The 23266-nt window shown below is 57.1% G+C and overlaps 1 protein-coding gene across 6 annotated transcripts in view; it reads right to left on the bottom strand.

The window, feature by feature from the left end:
* Positions 1-23266, bottom strand: part of ZBTB46 (zinc finger and BTB domain containing 46) — a 77958-nt gene that overhangs the window by 34532 nt on the left and 20160 nt on the right. For 5 of the 6 annotated variants that reach the window (XM_081290278.1, XM_081290281.1, XM_081290279.1 and 2 more), the window contains exons 2-3: positions 21005-21974; positions 8445-8726 (exon numbers count right to left, since the gene is read on the bottom strand). In XM_081290278.1, the coding sequence (XP_081146404.1) occupies positions 8445-8726; positions 21005-21941 (1219 nt within the window). In that variant the 5' untranslated portion in view covers positions 21942-21974. Of the gene's footprint in view, positions 1-7502; positions 8060-8444; positions 8727-21004; positions 21975-23266 lie in introns of those variants that run through there. The other variant, XM_081290282.1, reaches the window with a different exon arrangement.

The raw sequence follows: 23266 nt of genomic DNA, 5'->3' as shown, positions 1-23266 counted from the left end.
GGGCTCAGAGCTGAACGCGCTTTGGGGAGTGGTGGAGACCCCGTCCTTGGGGATGAGCCTTTGGGCACTACGTCTTGTCCCCAGCCCCTTCCTTCCCTTCTCCCTGCCTCCTGGCCACCATGAGGTGCTGCCACCTTGACCTGCCTCACTCAGGCCCAGAAACAATGGAGCCCAGAGACCCTGAATCAAGCGACTTGTCTCCTCGGTGTCTGGTACCAGGGTGGAGGGGGTGGAGTGCTGACCCCACACTCTTCTCTTCTCGGATTCCTTTTCTTTTCTTTTGGCGGGGGTGTACAGGGGATTGAACTCAGGGGCACTTGGCCACTGAGCCACATCCCCAGCCCTATTTTGTATTTTATTTAGAGACAGGGTCTCACTGAGTTGCTTAGGGCCTCGCTAAGTTGCTGAGGCTGGCTTCGAACTCATGATCCTCCTGCCCCAGCCTCCCAAGCCAGTGGGATCACAGGTGCACTCCACTGTATTCAGCTCTTCCTTGATTCCTGACATATGAATCCAGAGCCTTCTCCTTTTCTCATCAGGGCAACAGAGCTCTGAGCACTGTCTCAGGGTGCTCTGAAGTTTTGAGGTGCTCTTACTTCCACTATCATTCAACTCAAAACGTCACCACCTCCGTGGCATCCAGTGACACAGGATCTCAGTCCAGTTGTGGCCTCAAGCAGAACCTTTGGGAAGTTCTAGCATCTTCCTCTGGCTGACCCCAGCTCCAGCCCTTGCAGTCTCAGTCCTGGGACATGGCTGGTCTGCCTTGTCCTTGGTAACCCTTTCCTGCACCTGTGTTAAAGCTGCTCCTTGGTCTTCAGATACAAGATTCTCCACAAAGTGTCAGCAAGCTGAATCCAAGGGCAGTCTGGCTAGCCGGACAAGGTGTCAGAAACCCCCGATTATGACCATGCACTTGTGCACAGCTCCCTCTAGCTTCTTGCTGACTTTTGTTCCATGTACTTAAAGACTGAACTTATTTTTGGACACATATAGGAATGTCAAGTTCACTATTTAATTGCTACCTTTTTTTTTTTTGTACTGCAAATGAAGCCAAGGATACTCTACTACTGAGCCACCCCCACCCCCAGTCATTTGTGTGTTTATATATTTTATTTAGAGAGGTATTCTGGGTAAGTTGCTCAGGGCCTCCCTAAGTGCTAAGGCTGGCTTTGAACTTACAATTCTCCTGCCTCAGCCTGCAGAGTCGCTGGGATTTTGGGCATGGCCACCAGACCAGGCTGTGACACCTTAAAGTGTATTTTGGCATTAATATTGCTGCATTGCTTTCTCTAGGTTGGTGTCTGCATGGCTTATCTTTTTGCTTTATATTTTCCTGTGTTCTTATCTATATAGTCTGTGATCCATAAGCGGTAAATATTTTTTTAAAGGCTAAAACCAAAAAGAAAGTTGGGTATGGTAGTGCACAACTTTCTTCTCTCCCAGCCACTCGGGAGGCTGGGATAGGAGGATCACGTGAGTCCAGGAGTTCAGAACCACCTCAGCCACACTCAAGGCCCCTTATGCACCTGCCCCAAAAAGGCCAAGGATTATTTTGCTTTTCTTTTTTTTAATATTTATATTTTAGTTGTAGGTGGACACAACACCTTTATTTAATTTTTATGTGGTGCTGGGAATTGAACTCGGTGCCTCATGCATGAGCCACAACTGCAGCCCCCAAGGATTGCTTTTCCACTTTGATGGGAGCAGTGCAGTATGCCCCCGGGAGGGACTTGCCATGATGTGTCCATTCATGCACAACACACTTTGGTCAGAGCTCCTGCCCAGGAAGGCACCCAGTTCTTTCCTGGGTATTCAGGCCTCCTTTGAGGGCCAGCTATGGAGGTGCTGGGCATCATTGAGCCTCCTCTCCCGCCCCTTTCCCATGGTCAGGAGTGGCTCTGTTTCTTGTCACAGCCCCCAGTTGCACCTGTGTTTTGGCCACAACCAGCTGGACTGTGCGAGGACTGAACAACCAGTCAGCAACCCAATCTCGTCACCCTGGGCTGTTGTCACCCCCGGGGCTGAGGGTGCTTCCCCCTGGAGACCTGTTCTAGGAGGTGAGCTCTCTGGCTCCCCCTAGGTGCCTGAGAAGGCCCTGCACATGCCCCCAACGGTGAGCAGACTTCCTGCCGTCGCCATCCGGGTGGGCCGCCCGTCCTCAGAGCTGCAGCCCCAGCACTGCGTCTCCTCTGGCTGCTGTCAGCGTCCTTGTCAGCGTGTACCTGTGGCTGCTTCTGTGGCTGGCTGGTTGGTCTCGGTGCTCACAGCTCCTGAGCCCAGGCCGTCTTCCCCGGTCCTGGAGCATCCCAGTGGCTCTCTCCACCTCGCAAGCTCCGCGCCGCGCCTTGCAGCTTCACGCCCTTTCTTTCTTCCTCTGAGCTCCTGTTTTCCACACATCTGTCTGCAGCCACTGATCCACCTTCTGCATTGCCTGCTCTCAGACTATCTGTGAACTTAAATTCCAGACACTGTATTTTCTCTTTCCATTTTTTTTTTTTTGTGGGGGGGTGGGTACCAGGGATTGAACTCAGGAGCACGTGACCACTGAGTCACATCCCCAACCCTATTTTTTTTTCTTTTTTTGGATTTTATTTAGAGACGGGGTCTCACTGAGTTGCTTAGTACCTCACTGTTGCTGAGGCTGCCTTTGAACTGAAGATCTTCCTGCCTCAGCCTCCCAAGCAGCTGGGATTACAGGCGTGCGCCACTGTGCTCTGCCCAGCTCAGACACTGGATTTCCAAATCCAAAATTCCACTCGATTCTTTTTTACAGATCCCAATTCTCTTGGAATTCTCCATCTTTTGCTGTTTCTGGCTGATTCCTTGAGCAGGTCAGCTGCAGATCCATCGGCCTTGTCTGACAACCAAGAACCTTCTTGGCTCCCAGTGGGTCTTGGTCAGTGGGTGACCTGGCACACACTGGACCCTTCAGTTGGATGATGGGCACTTGAGGCACAGGGAAGAAGTCCTTCTCCAAACACAGTGAAGGCAGATGTTTGCTGTGGACCTGGCAATGGCTGAGGTCCCGTGAGGGCTCAATGGTTCTATGCAGTCTGAGTTTTACTCCCAGAGAGTGGGTCTCACCCCATGTTCCCTTGTCCCTCCACCCAGCCCACGTGACCCTGGCTTCCTCCTACTCTGTGCTTCTGGGGAAATGCTGCCTGATGCACCTTCTAGAACATTCCGGCTGGACTTCCTGGAACATGGCTCTGAGTGTGCTAAGAGGCCGAGGGTCTGTGTGTGCATGTGGGGGTCTCTTGCACGCGGGTTCTGCCCCTTGAGTGCCCCAGTGGTGGGCAGCCTGAGGCACCACCTCCACCTGTGTCCCGAGGGCTCAGCCTGTGGGTCAGCTCCAGCACCCACAGAGACCCAGGTGGGCGCCCTCCCACCCTCCCCAGGCCCTGCCCCCACGTGGGCTTGCTCCCCAGGACTCCAGTGCCTGTGTGTCTGGCTTTGTGTGGGTCAGGCTTCCAGTGATGAGTTCTGGGAGGGCACTTTCCCATCATCCGCCACGGAGGTCAGCCCAGGACCAGCCAGGCGGGCCGAACCTGTGAGCCCCACTTCTCTTCAAACACACTTTCTTTAAAACAAGTGTTTTTTTTAATAGCAGCTGACAAATCGCCAAGCTGACAATGTAAAGTGCAGTCTATGGGCTGGGGTTGTGGCTCAGGGGCAGAGCGATTGCCTAGCATGTGTGAGGCACTGGGTTTGATTTTCAGCATGGCATACAAAATAAATGAATGAAATAAAGGTCCATCAACAACTAAAAATATATAAAACAAATATAAAAAAACAAAAAACAAAAAAAACCCAAAATCTAAATTAGTAAGTCCACACCCCAGGTGAGTGGAGTCTTGATCTTTATGACCTGCACGCCCTCCTGGTGTACCCATAGGCTCTGGAGTGGGTGACACTCTTCCCCTATGCGAAGGAGACAGCAATACCAGGAAAATGAATTTGCAGATATGGAGCAGATGCTTGACAGTTAACAGACCTAAAGAGAAGACCAGCCTTTTATTACTGAAGTTCTGTTTTCAAGAAGGAATAATGGTGCCCAGTGTGGGGCACACCCCTGTGATCCCAGCTACTTGGAGGCTGAGGCAGGAGGATTGTAAATTTGAGGCCAGCCTCAGCAACTTAGGGAGACCCTGTCTCAAAGTAAAGTTTTTAAGAGGGCTGAGGATACAGCTCAGTATAAAACACCCCGGGGGCCCCCAGAACGCGCGCGCGCGCGCGTACACACACCCACACACACACACACACACAAAGCTTCCTACATCCCTTATCATTTTTACCATTCATCACAAAGCCTCTTTTTTCAGGCTCTCTGGAAACCATCTAAATTTTAAGTTGTTTTCAAACACCAACCAAAACCTCTGGGCCTGCGTGTGGGTCCCAAGAGGTACCTCCCTCTGGTCAGCTGGTAACCTCCGACACCATTCCCCACCACCCCTACCAGACACCCCACCTCAGGTGGGGATCACCCATGCCCCCCAGCCAAGGTGCCCAGGCGGGACACAAAAATCTCGGCGTGACAGTGAACAGACTCATGGTGGCCCACAAAGTAAGGACACGCTCAGTGCAGATGGCCACCAGAGCCTGAGAGGGACCTGCCCTGGCGGGCCCAGCCTCAAGACACCCCCCACAGCTCTCTGTCCTCAGAGCTGCCATCACGGCACAGAGACACATCAGCAGGGAGCTGCGGCGGCCTGAAGGCGGTCTGCACCGGTCACAGGGAAGGCTGTCCATCAGGCTGAGGGGAAGCGCCTTTCCCAGGGACACCTGCCCACCCTGCCTGACAGCACTCTGGCTACTCCAGGACCCTCCTGAGCCACCTGCTGTTCCGCAAAGGGGAGCCCCAGCTCTGAATAAGGAGGTGATGTCGACTGCAGGCGTGAAGGCAGAGGGCGCTTTCTGAAAGGAGGAGCATCTGGTGATGCCCATCAGCACTGAGGGGTGCATGGGCAGAGGCCTGCACCACACCCGCCTGGGCCGGGCCCTCAGGTCCCTCTGGGGAGTCAGGCAGACCTCGTGGACTCCACCTCCACGTGCCCCTGTGCCCCTCCTCTGTCCCCCAACTCCACAAGCCACATGGTCAGGTTGCCTGGAGGCTGGAGGTGTGCCCGCCCCTGCCAGGCGGCCCCTCCCTGACTGGGCTTCACAGCCGTGTCCCTAACTGCCCCACATATCAAAGCTGCACATGAGTGGCCACAGGGACCCGCACACCAGGCACCCAGCCCCACTCAGGGCTCAGGGCACCGGAGGCCCGTCCTGTCCCACAGGGACCCTTAGCAGACTCCACAGGCATTCCCAGTGCCCAAGACCACAGGGCTGGCGCCCCGGTGCGGCCCTCCAGGTGGGGCAAGGCCACCCAGCCTGTGGGAGGAATGCTGGGTACTGGGAGGAGGCTCCTCAGCACCCTGGAGAGGACCCCGGGAGCCAGGTCTAGACAGCACTGCTCAGACCCAGGTCCAGGTCAACAGAGATGCCAACCTAGAGCCAGAGGCCCACGAGCTACTGACCGGTGGTGTGAGAAAGGTGGGCAACACTTCTGCAGCTGATACCCCCTCTCACTCACCTGGTCCCCGTCCAGCAGCTACAAAGACAACCTGTCACCGGCCACCTGGAAAGGAAGGCTGTCATTAATTCCCAACAAACAGACGCGTGGAAGAAGAGCTGTTACCAGAGCAGCAGCACCCAAAGCCACCCTGCGGGGATGACCTGCGGAGGAGGACGAAGAGCAGCAGTGGACCTGCAGATCCAGGCGGTGGCTCCAGGCCTTCCCCTGTGGCTAGGAACACGAAGGAGTATGTACTCCCACCAGACCTCTGGGGCCAAGGCAGATGGTCAGGAACGGTGACCCCATGCAGGAAGGCCCCCAGAGATGGCCTCGCTCTCGGCTGTGGGAATCCGAGTTCTCAAACTCCTGCATGTGAATCAAATGTTTTTTGGGGGAAGAAATCCTCAGAACAGGGTCACAGAGACAGGTCTCGCAGGGTTGCCTGGCTGGTCCTGACCGTGGGACCCCTGACAGGTCCTCCCACCCAGGCGCCCAAGTGACTCAAGAAACACTTTAAATCGAACAATTCTGCTTCCCGTGTCTCCGGGGAGTGGAGCGGTCATAGTGATAGCTAACGCTGGGTTCACCTCCAAGGACGAGCTGAAAGGGGCCGAGGGAGGAGGAAGGCCATGTCCCAGCTCCTGAGGCACCAGGCTTGGGCCTCAATGGTGCCCCCCCCGGCCTGCTCCTGGCCACGTGGCACTGCCTGGAGGCTCACCTGCGATGGAGGAGCAGCGCCAGCCTTTGGGCTCGGGATGCGGGCTCACCAGAGACCAGAGTTCCAGGAGCACCATGCAGGTCCCCAGAGTGCATGGCTGGCCAGGGACAGTGCCAGGGTCTTCACGCATGGCGAGTGTGGGTATTTTCCTCAGCTGTGCAAACCCAGCAGCAGGGGTCTCGTTGGTGACTCATCTGAGCTTGGGGTCAGCCTCCCAGGAGCAAACCAATTTCAACAGAGGGTTTCATCACAGAAAGTTGCAGCACGGGACCTTGGGCCTCGAAGGCTGATCTGACAGGGGCTTCCAGGCAGATGCTGCGGCTCCTCCACAGGGCAGGACGCCCCACAGGGCAAGGGCCCAGCACCATCCAGACTCGAGCTCGGGCCCTGGACACCTTGTTTAAACAGCTGAAGGAAGCGTTCTCTAAGCCAGAACGGAGGTTCTGCCTCTGCCCTCCAGATGCTCCTGCCCACAGCCCAGGGTGAGCCACAGCCCAGTTGCAGTGCCACAGCCATGAGCCCCCAGGAGCCTGGCGGCCTCCTCCAGGGAGGCAGGACCATGTCACATGCAGCTCTGTGGGTGTCACTGGCCAAAGCTCACGGTGCTCCAGAGGACGCCTGTGCTCCCGTGTCACCATGGGATGGGACGTCGCCACGCCCTCCTAGACCCGGCTGGCTGGTGTTCACGTGAGGTCCAAGCTACCACGTTCCTGCGCCTTCTCCAGGCCCACGGGGGCAACGCGCTGGCCGAGGACCTGAGTGGGTTGTTTGTACACAGCGGCCACTTGGCGCAGCTAATGGCGCCTTTTCAGTGAACGATGACTGTAAACAGGTAGGCCATTAAGTCAGGCTGCTCAAATGCAGAAGTCCTCATACCAGGCCGACACCCCCGCCTGCTGCCCGTCTGGTCAGTCCTATGAAACAAGGACATTAACTCAGCTTCTCTAGAACGCTCCGGGACCACCCAGACAGGACCGCTGGCGGTCTACGCTTTGCACACAGCCCACTCACTGCATGTTCTCTTCACTGACCAGTCCACACTCTGTCCACTGCGCACTCCGTCTGCCTGCTCGGTGCTCGTGGACGTCGTTCTGTGGCAGATCCCAGCACCTATGTAAATGGCTCCACCTCCATTTCCCAGCAGCGTGTCCAAGACCAGAGCCCAGTGCCCACACACTGCCCCGCCCCACCCTCCAGCCCTCGACAGGTGCACGGGAATAAAGAGGACACGAGCGTTCCTTCCAGGCAGCATTTATTAGCCATAGCGATACACAGCCCTTACACCAACACAAACTCTCAGGATATTTCAGTCCTCGTGAAAACAAAATTGTAAAAATACTGTCTTTAAAAACAGTAAAAATAAAAAAAAGATACGTGTTCCAAAGCCCCACAGACGACCGGCACCCTCCTTTATTTCATTCAGGGGACTCGGCACGAGGTGAGGACGCGGCTCCACACACACGCCCGCCCGCCCCGCGCAGCACCTGCCGCCTGGGGTGTGCCCCCGCCCCGTAGGGGACAGGCCCTTGTTCACTCCACCCCTGGCAGAGCCTCCTGGCACTGCACTGCCTGGGGCCGCGTGCGCTGCCAGTCTTGGGGCTGGTGCTGCAGGCTGTGTTAGCTGCTCAGGTAACACCTCCCGCCCACCAGGGACAGGCACCAGGGGCCTCTGCAAGGTGCGGCCGTACCTCCTGCCACGCGTGCTCTCACCTCCCACCACAGCGCTGAGGGTGGACACAGCACCCAGCTTCTTCCCACACTCACTGCCACGGCATCATCTAACAAGAACGAGCACGCGGGTGGCCTGCTGTCCTCCTCGGCAGCCGCAGCTGGGCTGCACACCTCCCCCACTGGGCACAGGGCCCAGCAGAGGGCGCCTGGTGCTCCACAGAAACCCGAGCCTTCCAGGCCTGCAGCGTGAACAGCAAACACCTCCCTGGCTCTCCTGCTGCCTGACCACACAAGGGCCCCAGGGGACCCCAAGGCCAGTTCGGGCTTTGTGCAGCCTCCCAAGATGCCTAGAGGGACGGGAGCAGCCACGGCCCTCAGCCACTGGGTGATGGGCAGCCCCACCCTTGTCCTCCATGCTCTCTGGGTCTGACCCTCGTGATGGGATGATGGACGCGGAAGCAAGCACAGCAACAGGCCAGGGGCTGGACTTACGAGACAGCGAGTGGGCACCCTTAGGCAGGTACTCGAACAGCAGGGAGCCGTCGTCCCCCAGCACGTCGGCCTTCAGAGACAGCAGGCTGCTCTGACTCATGAGTGCCGCGCGCAGACCGGCCACCGCACTGGCCTGGTGCAGCACCTCATCCTTCTCAGGAGTCAGGGGTGGGCCCAGGCAGCTGGCCTCTCCCAGGAGGCCCTCGTCCATGTGAGTGTACAGCTCGGCCCTCTCCCCTCGGCTGTCGGAGCTGCTGGCCTCAGTGACAGTCAGGTCTGCACCTGTGGGTGGGAGGAGGACACGTCAGAGGACACGGCAATCTTCAAGACTCTCCTAGTGGACAATGCGGCCAGTCTAGGGGAGGGCAACAACCTGCTGCTGACCATGGCCTGGGAGATGTGGACCCAGTCCCGATGACCAGGACACCTGCCAGGGCTCTGTAGTGGCCTAGTGCTCCATCCCGCCCCATCCTGCCACCCCGACCTGCTGTGCCCTCAGGCTGCAGCCCTGCTCAGAGCCCCACCCTGGACGAGGACTCAGACCCAGGCAGACTGCCCGGAGCTACAGGTCTCCACCTCAAAGAAGAGGAGATATCAGCACCAGCATCCAGCCTGGATATCAGAGCTGCAGCCACAACACTCAGGAGGAATCCAGTGAGCTTGGGCTGGGTGAGGGTTCTGAGGTCCACGCCTGTGTGCCACGGCACCTGCCCTGCCCTTCAGAGGCACAAGCAGCAAAGACATACACTAGATCTCATCAAAATCAAAACCTCCTATGTCCCATGTCTGCTCTCAAGAAAGTGAGAAGACAACCAACCCATCAAACGGGGAGAAAATATCTCCAAGCCATGTTCTGATAAGAAAGCCTACCCAGACTGCATAAAGGACTCTCGCGATTCAAAAGACAAAGGCACCAGGGACCCCGTGGCTGAGGAGGGTCAGGGCCTGGGCAGGCCTGCAGGGCATGGTGGGGCCAAGCAGGAAGGGCCCTAGGGTAAAGTGAGGGAGAGGCTTGGGGGGATCCAAGATGAGAGGGCAGCCCTGGAGGCTCAGGAGCACCCCAGAGAGCCAGGGACACCGGAGGCCAGCGCTCCTCCGGGACTCCAGACCACTAAGAAGGGCGTGCCGGCCCTGGCAGGGGCCTGGAAGGACAGCGCACTTGCTGGGACCTCGGAGGCACCAGGCGCAGCTCCAGACTCTGGCCGCGGGGGGCCACCGAGGCTGCTGTGCTTCTGGACCCTGTGGTGCAGTGGAAGATGTGCTCCTTACTGCTTTCCTCCCTCCCTCCCTCTTCTTTATTCATTCGAAAAACATTTACCGAGGCTGTTGCCATGATCCAGGCAGACCCAGGCACCTGGGAGTCACCGTGACTGGACAGGCACAGCACACACTGTGCCTGCTCTGGCAAGACGGACGGGAGGCCCTCTGGGCCAGAGCCATGATCAGAGGTGCTGATCACGGGCTGGGGTGAGCAGGGCCTGCGCAAGCGCCTATACAGGAGCGTGCACATGCGTGTGTGTGTGTGTGTGTGTGTGTGACCCATGTGCCCACGTGCGGGCACATGTGTGGTGGCAGCACCCACGTTACCAGTACACGGTGCGTTTCTGAGTCATGGTTCTCGGGGCCCTGGGGTGGGCCACCTCGGCTGCCCTTGGCCCTCATCTGGGAGGCACCTGTGGTGCTGTGGGGACTCGTGTGCAGAGTGGCCTGGCAAGGCGGGCAGCAGGTGGAGCTGCTGGAAGATTTCACTGGACGTGGGACAGTCCAGAAGCACAGCAGCCTCGGTGACCCCCCGCGGCCAGAGTCTGGAGCTGCGCCTGGTGCCTCCGAGGTCCCAGCAAGTGCGCTGTCCTTCCAGGCCCCTGCCAGGGCCGGCACGCCCTTCTTAGTGGTCTGGAGTCCCGGAGGAGCGCTGGCCTCCGGTGTCCCTGGCTCTCTGGGGTGCTCCTGAGCCTCCAGGGCTGCCCTCTCATCTTGGATGCCCCCCAAGCCTCTCCCTCACTTTACCCTAGGGCCCTTCCTGCTTGGCCCCACCATGCCCTGCAGGCCTGCCCAGGCCCTGACCCTCCTCAGCCACGGGGTCCCTGCTTCTGCTGGATTCGCTCCCCGCTGCTATCCATTCTGGGGCGTGTCTGCTTCATGAGGGTCTTCCTCCCCAGGGATACAAGGGAGGGTTGGGGAGAGACCCCAGGGCTGAGCCAGGCTGGGCCCACAGAGGGCTGCAGCTGCAGATGAGGGGCTGGGGCGGTGGCTTCCCTGCCATGCCCCACTGCTTCCGACAGAGTGCAGACGGTGTGGGAATCGGAGGGGAGACCCGCCCCAGGGGGCGCAGAGGCCGCCCTCAGCTCCTTCCCAGACAGCCACGGGTCCGGCAGTGTCACCCGCACAGCAGCAAGATGGGACCACATCAACTGTCCACAGCTGGGCAGGGTCCGTGTCACCTCCCACTGGAGAGCAGCAAACGCGCTGAGACCTGTGCCCGAGTGTTGGAGGCCACCTGTGGGCGACACTGCCACCTCAGCACAGCGTCTCATCTGGAGGTGACACCCACTCCGAAACAGCTCTCTCAGTCTTCTGCTGTTACAGTTTTGATGTGAGCATCCCGGAGCTCACGTGCGAGCAAGTACAAGAAGGTTAGAGGAGAAATGACCGGGTTGTGAGGGCCTTGACTCAGTGAATGAATCCCGACAGGGATTAACTGAGTGCGATTGAGGTGGAGGGTGCGGCTGGAGGAGGGGGCATGGCGGCACGGCTTGGTGTCTGGGAGTGGAGCCTCTCTCTCTTCCTGGTCACCATGTGAGCTGCTCCCTCTGCCACTCTTCCACTTGATGTTCCGCCTCACCTCCAGCCCCGAGGAACGGAGCCGGCATCATGGACTGAGTCCTGGGAAACCGTGAGGCCTCAAGTAAACTTTCCCTCCTCTACAGCTGTTCTGGTCAGGTCCTTTAGTCACAGGTGTGTGGGGGGAACCGGACTAAAACACCAGCTGAAGCCTAGCACAGAGGTCCCTGCACACCTGTGGCCCAGGGACTGGGAGGCTGAGGCAGGAGGAGCCAAGTTCCAGACCAGCCTGGGCAACTTAGTGAGGGCCTAACCACCTCAAAATAAAGAAAAAGAAAAAGGACTGGAGGTGTGGCTCAGTGGCATAGCAACCCTGTGCTCAATCCTCAGCACCAACAATGAATAAATAAATGACCCCTAGCTGGAAAGAAATCACCACCACAATCAGAGCTTTGAAAAGATAAAACTGGCTCATTTGGGTCAGTTCAAATAAGTAGATTAGGAACAGGAAACACCATGCAGAGTTGCATGGAGGCCCTGGGCAGGAGCGAGATCCGCATCAGGGGCAGCCTAAGGGAGGGCGCATGAGGTGCAGGGCAGCTGCAGGAGTCCCCTCCAGACTTCTCCAAATCCACTGTGGTCTGAGGATGCCCCACCTGAGTAGGGGCCCATCCACAGGCTCCCTGGCCTGGCTGGGTCTGAGGAGTGGAACCCACGGCAGACACCACCCTCCAGCCACACGGAGCCCAGACGGCCACACGGAGCCTCAGGAGCAGCCATACACTGGCTTTCCCACCACCACAGAGCACCAGGTTCAGGAAACACAACCGCAGAAAAACGCTAGAGCTGCGCTGTGCGTGAAGTCGCCTCCACCTTGTGAGTTTTTTTAAGTTGTTCTTTATTTCTGAAGGTCCAAATTAAATTTGTTTCCTCACTTATAATCATATCAGGGTGTTTTCACATCATGTAAGAACTTCTCTCTTTTCCTATGTGCATTTGTTCCTGGGTATCTAGAGGGTACTGGTCTGGGAGCCCCAGGATAGAAAGCCCATGACACTCAAGTCCCTGGCAGCACCGTGTCTGCACAGGGCCAGGGCCTCCCTCCCATGGCCTTCAAGGCAGCTCTGATGACTTGTGGTCCCTAACATAGCGGAAACGCTGTGTGAACAGGTGGGACACTGTACTGCTCAGGGGATAGTGACCAGAAGAAGTCAGTGCATGTTCGGTAGAGATTTGATCTCCTGATTTTAATATTTTGAACCCATGTTTGGATCTGCATTTGGGAAATCTGGAGACACAGAGGTGGCCGTGCACGCACTCAGCACCTCAGCTAGGGACTCCAACAGGGAAAAGCCAATGCTTCTGGTGAGTGGCATCGGGACAACTGCACAATCGCACCAAAAGCCAACCTCAAGCCAACCTCATGCCACATACAGAAAGCGACTCAAGTCACAGGAGCTCGCGTCGCACTTGAGTCTGTAAAACTTCTAGGAAAAAGCAAACTCAGGAGAAGTTGGTGACTTGGGCAGAGGTCCTAGGACCAAAGGAGAAGGAGCCAAAAAGAAAACGGTCAACAACACTGCCGCTCTTAAAACACTGCTGGATGAGACAACGAGCAAAAGACACAGGAAGCGTTTGCACCTGATGTCGGATTTGCATGTAGAACAGCAGGATCAGCGAAAATGAATGGACAGAGACGAGTGGACACTTCCCACGAGCAGGCAGATGGCCACCAAGCCCAGGACAAGCCCTCAGCACCTCACAGCCTGAGGAGGAACAGCAGACAGCAGGAAGGAGCTCTGTGAACAGCCAAGAAGCTGTGAAAGAGCCCAACGGCCCCCTGCTGCGCGTCTCCCAGCCTGGACACTGGGGGAGGTGGAGCCTTTGGGGATGTTGGGACCTGGTTCCTGGTCTCTCTGTGCTTCCTGGCCACCAGGAAGGGAGCAGCCCCCATACCACTCATACCCACAACCGATGCACTGTGCCGCCACAGGCCCAAAACAAGGGGCCAAGTGAACCACAACCCAGAACAAACCTTCTCCCTTATAAATCCTTTATCTGGGGCTGGGGATGTGGCTCAAGCGGTGGCGCGCTCGCCTGGCACGCATGCAGCCCGGGTTCGATCCTCAGCACCACATGCAGACAGGGGTGTTGTGTCCGCTGAAAACTAAAAAATAAATATTAAAAAAAGAATTCTCTCTCTCTCTCTCTCAAAAAAAAAAAAAAGTCCTTTATCTCAGGTACTTTGTCACAGTGACAGAAAACTGACTGACACACTCAGCCACCAAGGAAATGGAAACCCTGAAGAGACCCACGCTTCTTCCCCCGAGGGGACGAAATCCAAAGGTGCCAATGGAGCCCGTGGAGCTGCACGCGGCTGGTGGGCATGCGACGAGCAACGGCAGGAGGCTGCTGGCTGCTTCTCAGGAGGAGCACACCCTGGCCAGGGGCTAACAACCCCACTCCTCCCTGTTCACTGACGAGGAGCCAAACCAGGTGGCCAAAGACAAGTAGGCTCCCTGCAGCCTCCTCCACCTCAGCCAAAACCAGGATGGAGGCCACCCACAGGCAACCACGAGCCAGCAGCACCACAGCCAGGCCACAGAGCTGGGCGGCCAGGATCCTGTGCTTCCTTGACACACAGACAGCAAGCAGCCTTGAAGACAGGGGGCTACTGACACGAGACCAGGCTGCAGGGGTGCGAGGGCCACTCGGGGCCCTGCTCACAGTGTGGCTGGATGGCAGCTGGACACACAGAGCTGAACATAGCGCGTGACAAGAGGCAGAGCTGGAGACCCCACCTGGCCTGTAGATTGGCCGGCGAGAGGGGCTGCCAGTGCCGGCAAGGCACAGCATCGTGGGGCCTGCACCGAGGCCCGCGGGGCTCCTCTGCACCCGCACCTCAACGTGGAAGAGAAACACAAAGCCAGACCCAAGGGAAAGCCCTGGGACACTCCTCTCGGTGGCTCCAGCTGGTCAGCACACTGCTCACAGCCCGAGGACCGAGGGAACCTGGGGTCACCCATCCTCTGCTGGTCTACACACCTTGGTCAGAACCCATCAAACTACAGGGGTGGTGCAGGCCTGGGCTCCTGCAGCCCCGGAGGCTGAGGTAGGCAAGTCTCGGGTTCGTGGCCAGTCTGGGCAATTTAGGGAGACCCTGGCTCAAAATAAAAGCAATAAAAAGGGCTGGGATGTGGCTCTGTGGTAGAGAGCCCCTGGGTTCAATCCCTAGCACCAAAGACAGAAAGAAAAAGCCAAGACATTTCTGATGTTAGTCACCCTGAGACTGAAGAAGGAAAGGCAGGGTGTTTAGACAGCAGCAGGGGCACCCAGCCCGAGGCAGACGCAGCCCAGGCAGCCACACTCACTGGCACACACAGGGACCTGTCCCAAAGGCGAAGTCCACCCCAGACACACGGGCCACCATCCCACAGGCTTCCAGGCAGGACCTCTCCCCCTCAGTGGGATTGGGCTCCATGTCTGCACAAACTTCCTCAACATGAATTTGAGACTGGCACATTCCTGTGCATGAAATCCACCAACAAATGCAAACTGGACTCTGACAGAGATAAACCTGAAGTGCATGCCGCCCACCTTTCGGAAAGCCCTGAAAATGAGGTGGACTGGGGTATGTGGATGGATGTTCAATAAAGAAAAACAGCAAAACAGAATGCACCCAGGAACCCAGAAGCAGGTACACTCTGCTCCCTTTCCTCAGGTTTCCCAGGAGAACGTTCGAGGTAAAGACAAAAAAGTCTTCAACTGGTACACAGGGATCTGCAGTTGGCCACGTCACATCTCAAAGAGTGGGAGGTCATTCTCCCAAGAAGCACACCTGCTGGTGAACACACCGTGTGCTAAGGATTCATATCCAAGTCCCCGGAGCCTGCAACACCATCACCTTATGTGGACAAGACCCCCCAGGTAAGAAGAATCAGGAGGAGGTGGGGAGAAGGAGTGAGGATGGGAACACAGGCAGGAGGGCTGTGGCCCTGGCCAAGCTGGGGGGCCTGGCCGGGCTGCTCCCTGGAGCCTGTGAAGGTGGCCTTGGGCTCCCAAGACCTGCAGGTAGCAGAGTTGTGCTGGGTGAAGCCACTAGGCCTGCCCCAGCTCAGCTGCCTCATGCCTGCAGGCCACCTGCTGCCCCCCAAAACATGCATGGTACAGCTGGGGTCCTGAGGTGCCAGACTCACACCCTGTGCTTGGTGCTCCAGGAAGGAGCAGGCTCAGCGGGAGAGGGCCAGCCTGGGACGAGGAGGACAGCTGGCCTCTGGCTGGAAAATCCAAACTCAACCAAGTGCCCCTGTCAGGACAAAGGCCACACAAGGCAGGGTCTGGTGGGCATGAGCACCTGTGGGGTGCTGGTCAGGTTGGTGGTTTGGACTTATTCTGACATAATCTGGCACATTTGTTTCCAAGACCTTTTTTTAAATTTTACAGGCTGAAGATTAAACTCAGGGCCTCACACATGCTAAGCATACAGTCTACCACCGAACCACACCAAGCCCAGTCTACCACCAAACCACACCCAGTCCTCAAACTTCTTTTTTTTTAAATTTTAACATATATTTAAGTATGCATACTTGGGTTGGGATTGTGGCTTCGTAGTAGAGCGCTCGCCTAGCACACGTGAGGCTCTGAGTTCCATCCTCAGCACCACATAAAAATAAATGAATAAAATAAAGGTATGGTGTCCAACTACAACTAAAAAATAAATACTTAAAAAAAAAACATGGGGGTGGGGTTGTGGCTCAGAGGTAGAGCGCTTGCCTACCATGCCTGAGATACTGGGTTCGATCCTTAGCACCACATAAAAATAAAATAAAGATATTGTGTTGACCTAAAACTAAAAAATAAATATTAAAAAAAAAGTATGCATGCTTACTCTGAGGGGCCTCAAAGACATTTCTGAGTGACATGCATCTCTGTCCGCCTGTGTGCAAGCAGTACTTGCTAGGGTGCCCAACACTGGCTGCACATACCCGCTGTGCACCCCCCAAACAGTTTTTCTTTTGGTACTAGGGATTGAACCCAGGGTGCTTACCCACTGAGTCACATCCCTAGCCCTATTTTATATTTTACTTAGAGACGGGGTCTCACTGAGTTGCTTAGCGCCTTGCTTTTACTGAGGCTGGCCTTGAACTTGTGCTCTTCTCACCCTCACATTTTCTAAGAAAGCAGGGACAAGAGCTCTCCAATGTTCTGGGAGTGACCCACACCCCGTGACCCCACCTACTCGGGAGGCAGAGGCAGGAGGACTGCAATTCAAGACCAGCCTGGGCAACTAGTGAGACCCTGTCCTAAAATAAAAAGTCAAAGGGGCTGGGGAGGTGGCTCAGCGGTGGAGCGCTCGCCCAGCATGCAGGAGGCCCTGGGTTCAGTCCCCAGTATCACAAAAGCCACTACCACAAAGTGCTGCTCAGCAGAGGGCGACTTTCCTAACCCTTGTGCCTCCCACTGTCTGCAGGCCAGAGCGAGGCGGTGTCCTAGAGCAGGCCAGCCTGGCCCCTCTTCAGCCCAGGCTGATCTGCCTCTGCCTGGGGACCAGGCATCCTCCCAGCTCTGCCAGGTGCCCTGCTGAGCAGACAGGCCACTAGTAAGCTGAGCTGATGCCCACAAGACCCCTCAGGACTCACCCTTTTATGGATCATGTTTCCTAGAAAGGCCAGTGGCAAAGACAGGCCCTTGCATGTGAGCTCAGCCTGAAGGAGCAGGTAGGAAGCAGAAGTCCCTGTGGCTCAGTCAGAACAGCCAGAGTGGAGGTCCTGAGGCCCAGCTCAGCACACCCACCCCAGATGAGAGGCCAGAGTCCACTGGACCCTCAGCTCAGTTGGCACAAGCAGTGACCTGCCTGCTCCCATGTGAAGCAGATGCCCCCTGAACCCCACGAGCATCTGGCTCCTGCTTTCACCTTCCTGTCCCTCTGTTCGGCACCATTAGTGCATCCTCACCTAGATGGCAGAGGTGGAGCCAGCTCAGCCTGACCTGGCCCTGCAGGCTGCACCTGGCTCAGTGAGCCCTTCCTGTCTATAGCTGCTTCGCGAAGCCTGCACCCAATGCAACACAGAGACAAACCCACAGGCCCACAGCTTCCGGAAGTCAGTCTGCACCTGTGTGATCTGGTCAGGTTCTGATGCCCCTGGCTTCCCTCACTTCATCTCCAGCAGGAGCACCAAGAGGCTGAAGAGAGCTTGGAAGGGGAACTCAGGAGGCTGGGACTGGCTGAGGCCAAGAGGAGCCAGGTCTGGGAGCTGGCACTGCCCACTCCCCACCCCAAGCAGGATTGGAGGCTGCCATGACAAGGGTGACACCGGAGCCTCCAGGGACCCATCTACCAACTGGGTGTTCTGTGGTCCCAGTGTGGTCATGAAAGTCCTGACGCAACGAGTTCCAACGTTACTGAACATCACTGAAGTTCAGCACAGACATGTGTTCTACAAAACCACAATTGTGCTCTAGCTAGAATAAAGCTAAGGCTCAATCCCAGCAGCTCCGACAGCTGAGGCAGGAGGATCGCGAGTTCAAAGCCAGCCTCAGCAATTTAGCGAGGCCCTGTCTCTAAACAAAATACAAAAAAGGACTGGGGATTTGGCTCAGTGGGTAAGTACCCCGGGTTCAATCCCTAGTGCCAAAAAACCAATCAAACAAACAAAAAACACACAAAACCTCAAGGCTTTATTTATTTTTTCAGTACTGGGGATTGAACCTAAGGGCACTTTGCCACTGAGCTACATCGTAGCCTTTTATTTTATTTTGACACAGGGTCTTGCTAAATTGCCCAAGCTGTCCTGAAACTTGGAGCCTCCTACCTGCGTCCCTCAGGCTCCTGGGGGGACAGGTGTGTGCCACAGCTCTCAGGTTACAGGACCTCACTCTTGCAGAACCCTGGACAGGGCCCTGTGCTGCTCCTCTGCCATTCCTGAATCAGCAGCTTCCTCTCCACCGGCCACCACTGAGGTCGCTGTCCTCTGCAGACGGGGCAGTGAGGCAGAGCCCCAGGAAGCTGACGCCAGCAGGGCAGGCCTGGCCAGAGCCCTGACTGTGCCAGGGCTGCCTGGCGGCTCTGTCCTGCCCAGTGCTGTCCCAGACGCTCTCACAGGGGGACAGTGGAAGACTCTGTCTTCAGAGCGGCTAGGTCAGAACACATGGGACCTTGTACTTGGAGAACTGCTCCTAATGGCCAACAGGTCCTGGGGCACCATGAGCCAAGGGGACACAGAGCAGAAAGGGTGAGTGAGCTGGCAGGAGGGCTGGGCGTCCACAATCTGGCCGATGCCCAGATGACTTGCAGTAACCACCAACATGTTTCCTTAGGAAAGAGCCTTTCTCCTTCCTCCAAGTGGAGGGAGAAGGGAGAATCCTCCCTAGGATACAATAAACCTTCAATGAAAATGAGCTGACCTCCCTAAGGGACTACGACTCACACCTCTGAATCCCAGGCGGGGGGCCAGAGCAGAGGACAGAAGCTCAGGAACGACTGGCCACCAGGTCCCATGCCCAGCCCAGGCCCACATCCCGCGCCCACGCTTCGGCACTGGGAATCTGCTGGCAGGAGCGGTTCATGGTTGCCTTGGAAACCTAAGGGTTGAAGACGCAAAGGAAAGTCCACAGCCGCAGTCACTTGTTGGAATCGGAAACACCTGCTCCCCAGCTGTGGAGATGTCCAGCCAGCGGCGTGAGGGGCATGCTGCTTCCGAACCCGCTGACAGCTCTGTGACACAAAGGCCCCCAGAACTGTCACCTGCAGGTGACTCACCACCCACGGGGGCCTTGGTGCGTCTGTGCATGTCAGACCGTGCCCATGGAGGGTAGTCACTCCCCAGGGGCTGTGTCAGAGCTGTAGACGGTTGTAAAACAAAGCCAGGAGCAGAAGTGAGTCACTGACGTGTCTGCTCTTGTGGGTACCTCCCCATAGGCACGGCAGGGACACTCACCTGATTCTATTCAGCTCAGCACCAGTGGTGGAGGACCTTCTCAGGACATTTGTCCATGTCAGGTAACCCTGGCACTGTCACACCTGGGGGACAGGTGACACTGGCATCTTGGGTGGAAGCCAGGGACTTGCTCTGCATCCACTGTGCTCAGGACATCCCCACAGAAAAGGGAAACCCTGAATTAAATCGACTTCCGCTGAACGTGGTGAGCTGGGCCCTGCCTTGGAGGCTCAGTGTGAAGGCTGGGAACAGAGAGTGCGTAGTGAACAACAGCATTCCACAGCTGGTGGATTCTGGCAGGGCCCACGGCAGGTCCTGTGTGGTGGACAGAATTCTGTTTGGGATGATGAAAAAGTGCTACAGAGCTGGGGGGAGGGGACTCAGGGCACAGCATCAGCCCAGCAGGCACCTGGGCTCCACCCCAGCACCCAGTGAAGTAAGTTCTGGATGTAGAGCAATGACATGGCACAACAGTGTGACCTGCCAGTGAACTGTGCACTTAAAAGTGGTTATGATGTCCCTGGGCACACTGGCGCCAGCCTGTAATCCCAGCAGCTCCAGAGGTTGAGGCAGGAGGATCGTGAGTTCAAAGCCAGCCTCAGCAACTTAGCAAGGCCCTAAGCAACTCAGCAAGACCCTGTCTCTAAATAAAAGATAAAAAGGCTGGGGGTGTGGCACAGTGGTTAAACGCCCCTGAGTTCAATCCTCAATGCCAAAAAAAGAACAAGTGGTCACCCGGTAAGGTTCATGCCGTGTACGTTTTACTGCACTGAGCCAGCCAGTGTGGAGACCTGGCCTCAGGAACCCTCCACAGCACTCCCAGCTCCCGAGGCTTCCGTTAAGGAGAGGAGGAGCTTAGGGCCCAGTGTCCACCCACCCAGCCAGCCCTCCCACCCGCCCACAAGCTCGCCTGGCACTGGCTGCACCTTTGTAGGCTTTGGGCCCTATGGTGTCTGCCCCATGAACACCTCTGTCCACTCACATGTACCCAGGGTACATTCTAACCATCCTGGCAGCCTCCCTGAGTAGGCAATGGCCACCTCTGCTCTGATCAGTGCCCTTCTGGCCTGGGCCTGGGAGGAAGGACAGTTGGAGCCCCACCTGGCGCTCAGAGGACATGCAGCACAGGCAGAGGCTATTGTGGGGTGCTCCGCACCAGGAGCAGCCCCAGCATGAACACGGAGCTCACCGTCTTCCATTCTGGGAGATGGACAGCACATTGCCGTGCAGGCTGAAGCCCAGCTCCCATGCGTGGCTTCAGGGCCCTGGAAAGCAGGGCAGAGGGCCTGTGCTGGTCATGGGGCCCCCAGCATGCAGCAGCCCCTATTAGCCTGGCTGGGAACCACACTTAGCAAATACGGATCCTGAATCCTGCGGCAGGCCCAGGGCCACAGCACTGCTGAAGCAGCTGAGGGGACAGCCTGGGTCCCACAGGCACTCTGGTGACAGGCGAGTGACCCCTTGAATGACCCCTTCAGTCATCATATACAAGAGGAAGCAGCTGGACCCACACCCCACACGGGGCTGAAGAGCTTCCCCAGGACCCTCCCCACTGATCCACCTCCAGACCCCTCAGCTGGTCCCCTGGCCTTGGAGGAGCCCCGCCCCGGGTGGCCACTGGTGTAGTACAATGGGAACGGACAGGCAGGGGCTCCCAGACACCAGTCGCCCCAGCCTGAGCCCTGTCACTTATGTTCCCGTGGGAACCCCGACTCCCTATGAGAGGGGGAGACCGCAGAAAGCCCCCAGCATGCACCAGTGACCACGCCACTCCACCCACGGCCATGAGGCCCCGGGGCCGGGCACTGGGTGTGGACCTGATGTGGCAAAGGAAACGCTTACTTGAGTCCCGGCTGCCGAAGGGCCACCCGGGCGTGGGGAGGAAGGCGGGTGAGGGGGAGCCGGCCCCACCACCTTCCTCCACCTGCTGCGTGATGTGCCGCACCGTCTCTTTGTTCTTCCGGTTCTTCCTGCGGCCCGTGGGCTGCCAGCCGTCGCCGGCTCCTGGCTCTGAGGCAGAGCTCGGCATCGTGCTGTCCTTGGCAGAAGGCAGCTCGCGCCCTCCATAGTGAGGAGGCGATATCTGCTCCTCCTTGATGCGCAGAGGCCCGTAGCCCACGTCTCCAGGCCACAGGGACTGCGAGGCCACGTCGTCGGGGCCCTCGGCCTTGGGCTCCTGGTCCTCCTTCCCATAGGTGCTGCCCCCCTCGTGACAGCTGGCAATGGCTGAGTCTCCGGAAGAGTTGGCGGGGCTTGTGCGCCGCGCCAGCCACGGAGAGATGCTCCTGCCGGCCATCACAGCAGAGATCAGCGCCTCTGTGCTGCTGCCGGCCGGGGCGCCGATCTCAAACTCTGCGAGCTCGTCGGCAGCATCCGACTTGATGCTGATGTCCAGGGCAGCCTTGATGAAGTCATGGCAGGCCTGCACAATGTCCGTCATCTGCAGGAAGCTGGCGGCAGACATCACCTCAATGACGTTCCTGCTGGTGAGGGCCAGGTGGGCTGAGTACATGAAGTCAATGATGGCCTTGAAGCCTTGGGCAGTGACGATGTCCAGGTGGGTGACGGTGGCTTGGTCAGACGTCTTCTGCACCTGACAGTAGAGCGTCTTGAAGTAGCGGCTGCTGCCCAGCAGCACGTTCTTGTGGGCCTTGAAGACCTTGCCTTCCACCACGACGCACACGTCGCACAGGACGCCGTGCTGCCTCTGCTCGTTGAGCTCGCGAAGCAGCTGCCGGTAGTGGGACGTGATTTCCATATCTTCCTTTCGGTTGTTCATTGGGAAGTCTTGGTGTTGCCTCTTCTACAGACTCTGTGGGGCAAGACAGAAGAGTTACCCATGCAGCCCAGGCGGACAGGGACTGTGGCCGGCCATGGTACAGGCCAGCAGCCAGCACAGTGGCCACGAAAAACCCCGCATACAGAGGGGATGAGCGCTGCCAGCGAGGCTATCCACACACCTGGAGCACAGGTGTGCAGGAGGCATCCACCCTCACCACGAAGGGCAGCAGGCAGCAAGTGGGCACTGACCCTACCCAGCAGGACATCTAAGGCCCGTTTCCAGGCTCATAATGGACACCGGTGCTGAAAAGAATCCCCACACAGGAACCAACATGCCCCAGAATTAATAAGGTCACCCTTCAGTAAGTAGATGGGCCAACTTTCCTGCTAAACTGAAAATCTAGGCTAAATGACCCCAACTGTGGGCTGCCACGGGGGCACACTTGTAACCCCAGCGACTCAGGAGGCCGAAGCCAGTGGCTCCATGTGCTCAGGCTAACTGACGTGGAGGGGTGGACCACAGCTCCGCCAGCCATGCCACTGACACCAGAAACGTCGGTGCCTCGCTTCAAACCCAGGAGTCGCAGCTGCATTATTTGATTTCCTGCAAGAATAACATCCCTCTCCTTTTTTTTTTCTTTTGTCCAGTACTGAGGATTGAACTCAGAGTGCTCTACCAATGAGCCAAACACCCAGCCCACTTTATTTTTATTTTGAGAATCTTCCTGCATTGGCCCCCAAGACTCCAAGATGACAACAAGCACGGCCACTGTGCCTGAAGACTGCTTAGCAGGGACTTTTTGCGGAGTTGTGTGCTCAGAATATTGATGCAGATGTAGGATGGGGGCGCTCTTCCTTGGGCCCTAAGCAGCTCCACCAGGAAGGTGATTTGTTCTAACCTCCATGCAGGTCTGTCCCACCCAAACTGCATCTCACACTCAGAGCCCAGACCAGGGGACAAGGAGCTATGGCCTCAGGCGCCCCCTGCTGGCCAGGCCTCAAGGCCGACTCCTCCCTGGGTCTGGTCACCACACACGTTCAGGAAAAAGTCCATTCTTCTTAGAGTCATTGTTTTGTGTTCCTTTGCTTTGGAGTTGTTTTTGGTCCTGGGGATTGAACCAAGGGCGTTTTATCATTAAGCCACATCCCAAGCCTTTTTTATTTTATTTTGAGACAGGGTCTTACCAAATTACTGAGGCTGACCTTGAATTTGCAATCCTCCTGTCTCACTCTCCCTGGAGTCCCTGGGATTACAGGGCTACCACACCCAGTGACGAGAGAGAGAGAGAGAGAGAGAGAGAGAGAGAATTTTTTAATATTTAT

This window comes from Spermophilus citellus (genome assembly GCF_964194105.1).
Source record: "Spermophilus citellus genome assembly, chromosome: 4".
NCBI lineage: Eukaryota > Metazoa > Chordata > Mammalia > Rodentia > Sciuridae > Spermophilus > Spermophilus citellus.
The sequence above is the reverse complement of the archived record's forward strand: the minus strand, read 5'-3'. Positions and strand labels throughout refer to the sequence as shown.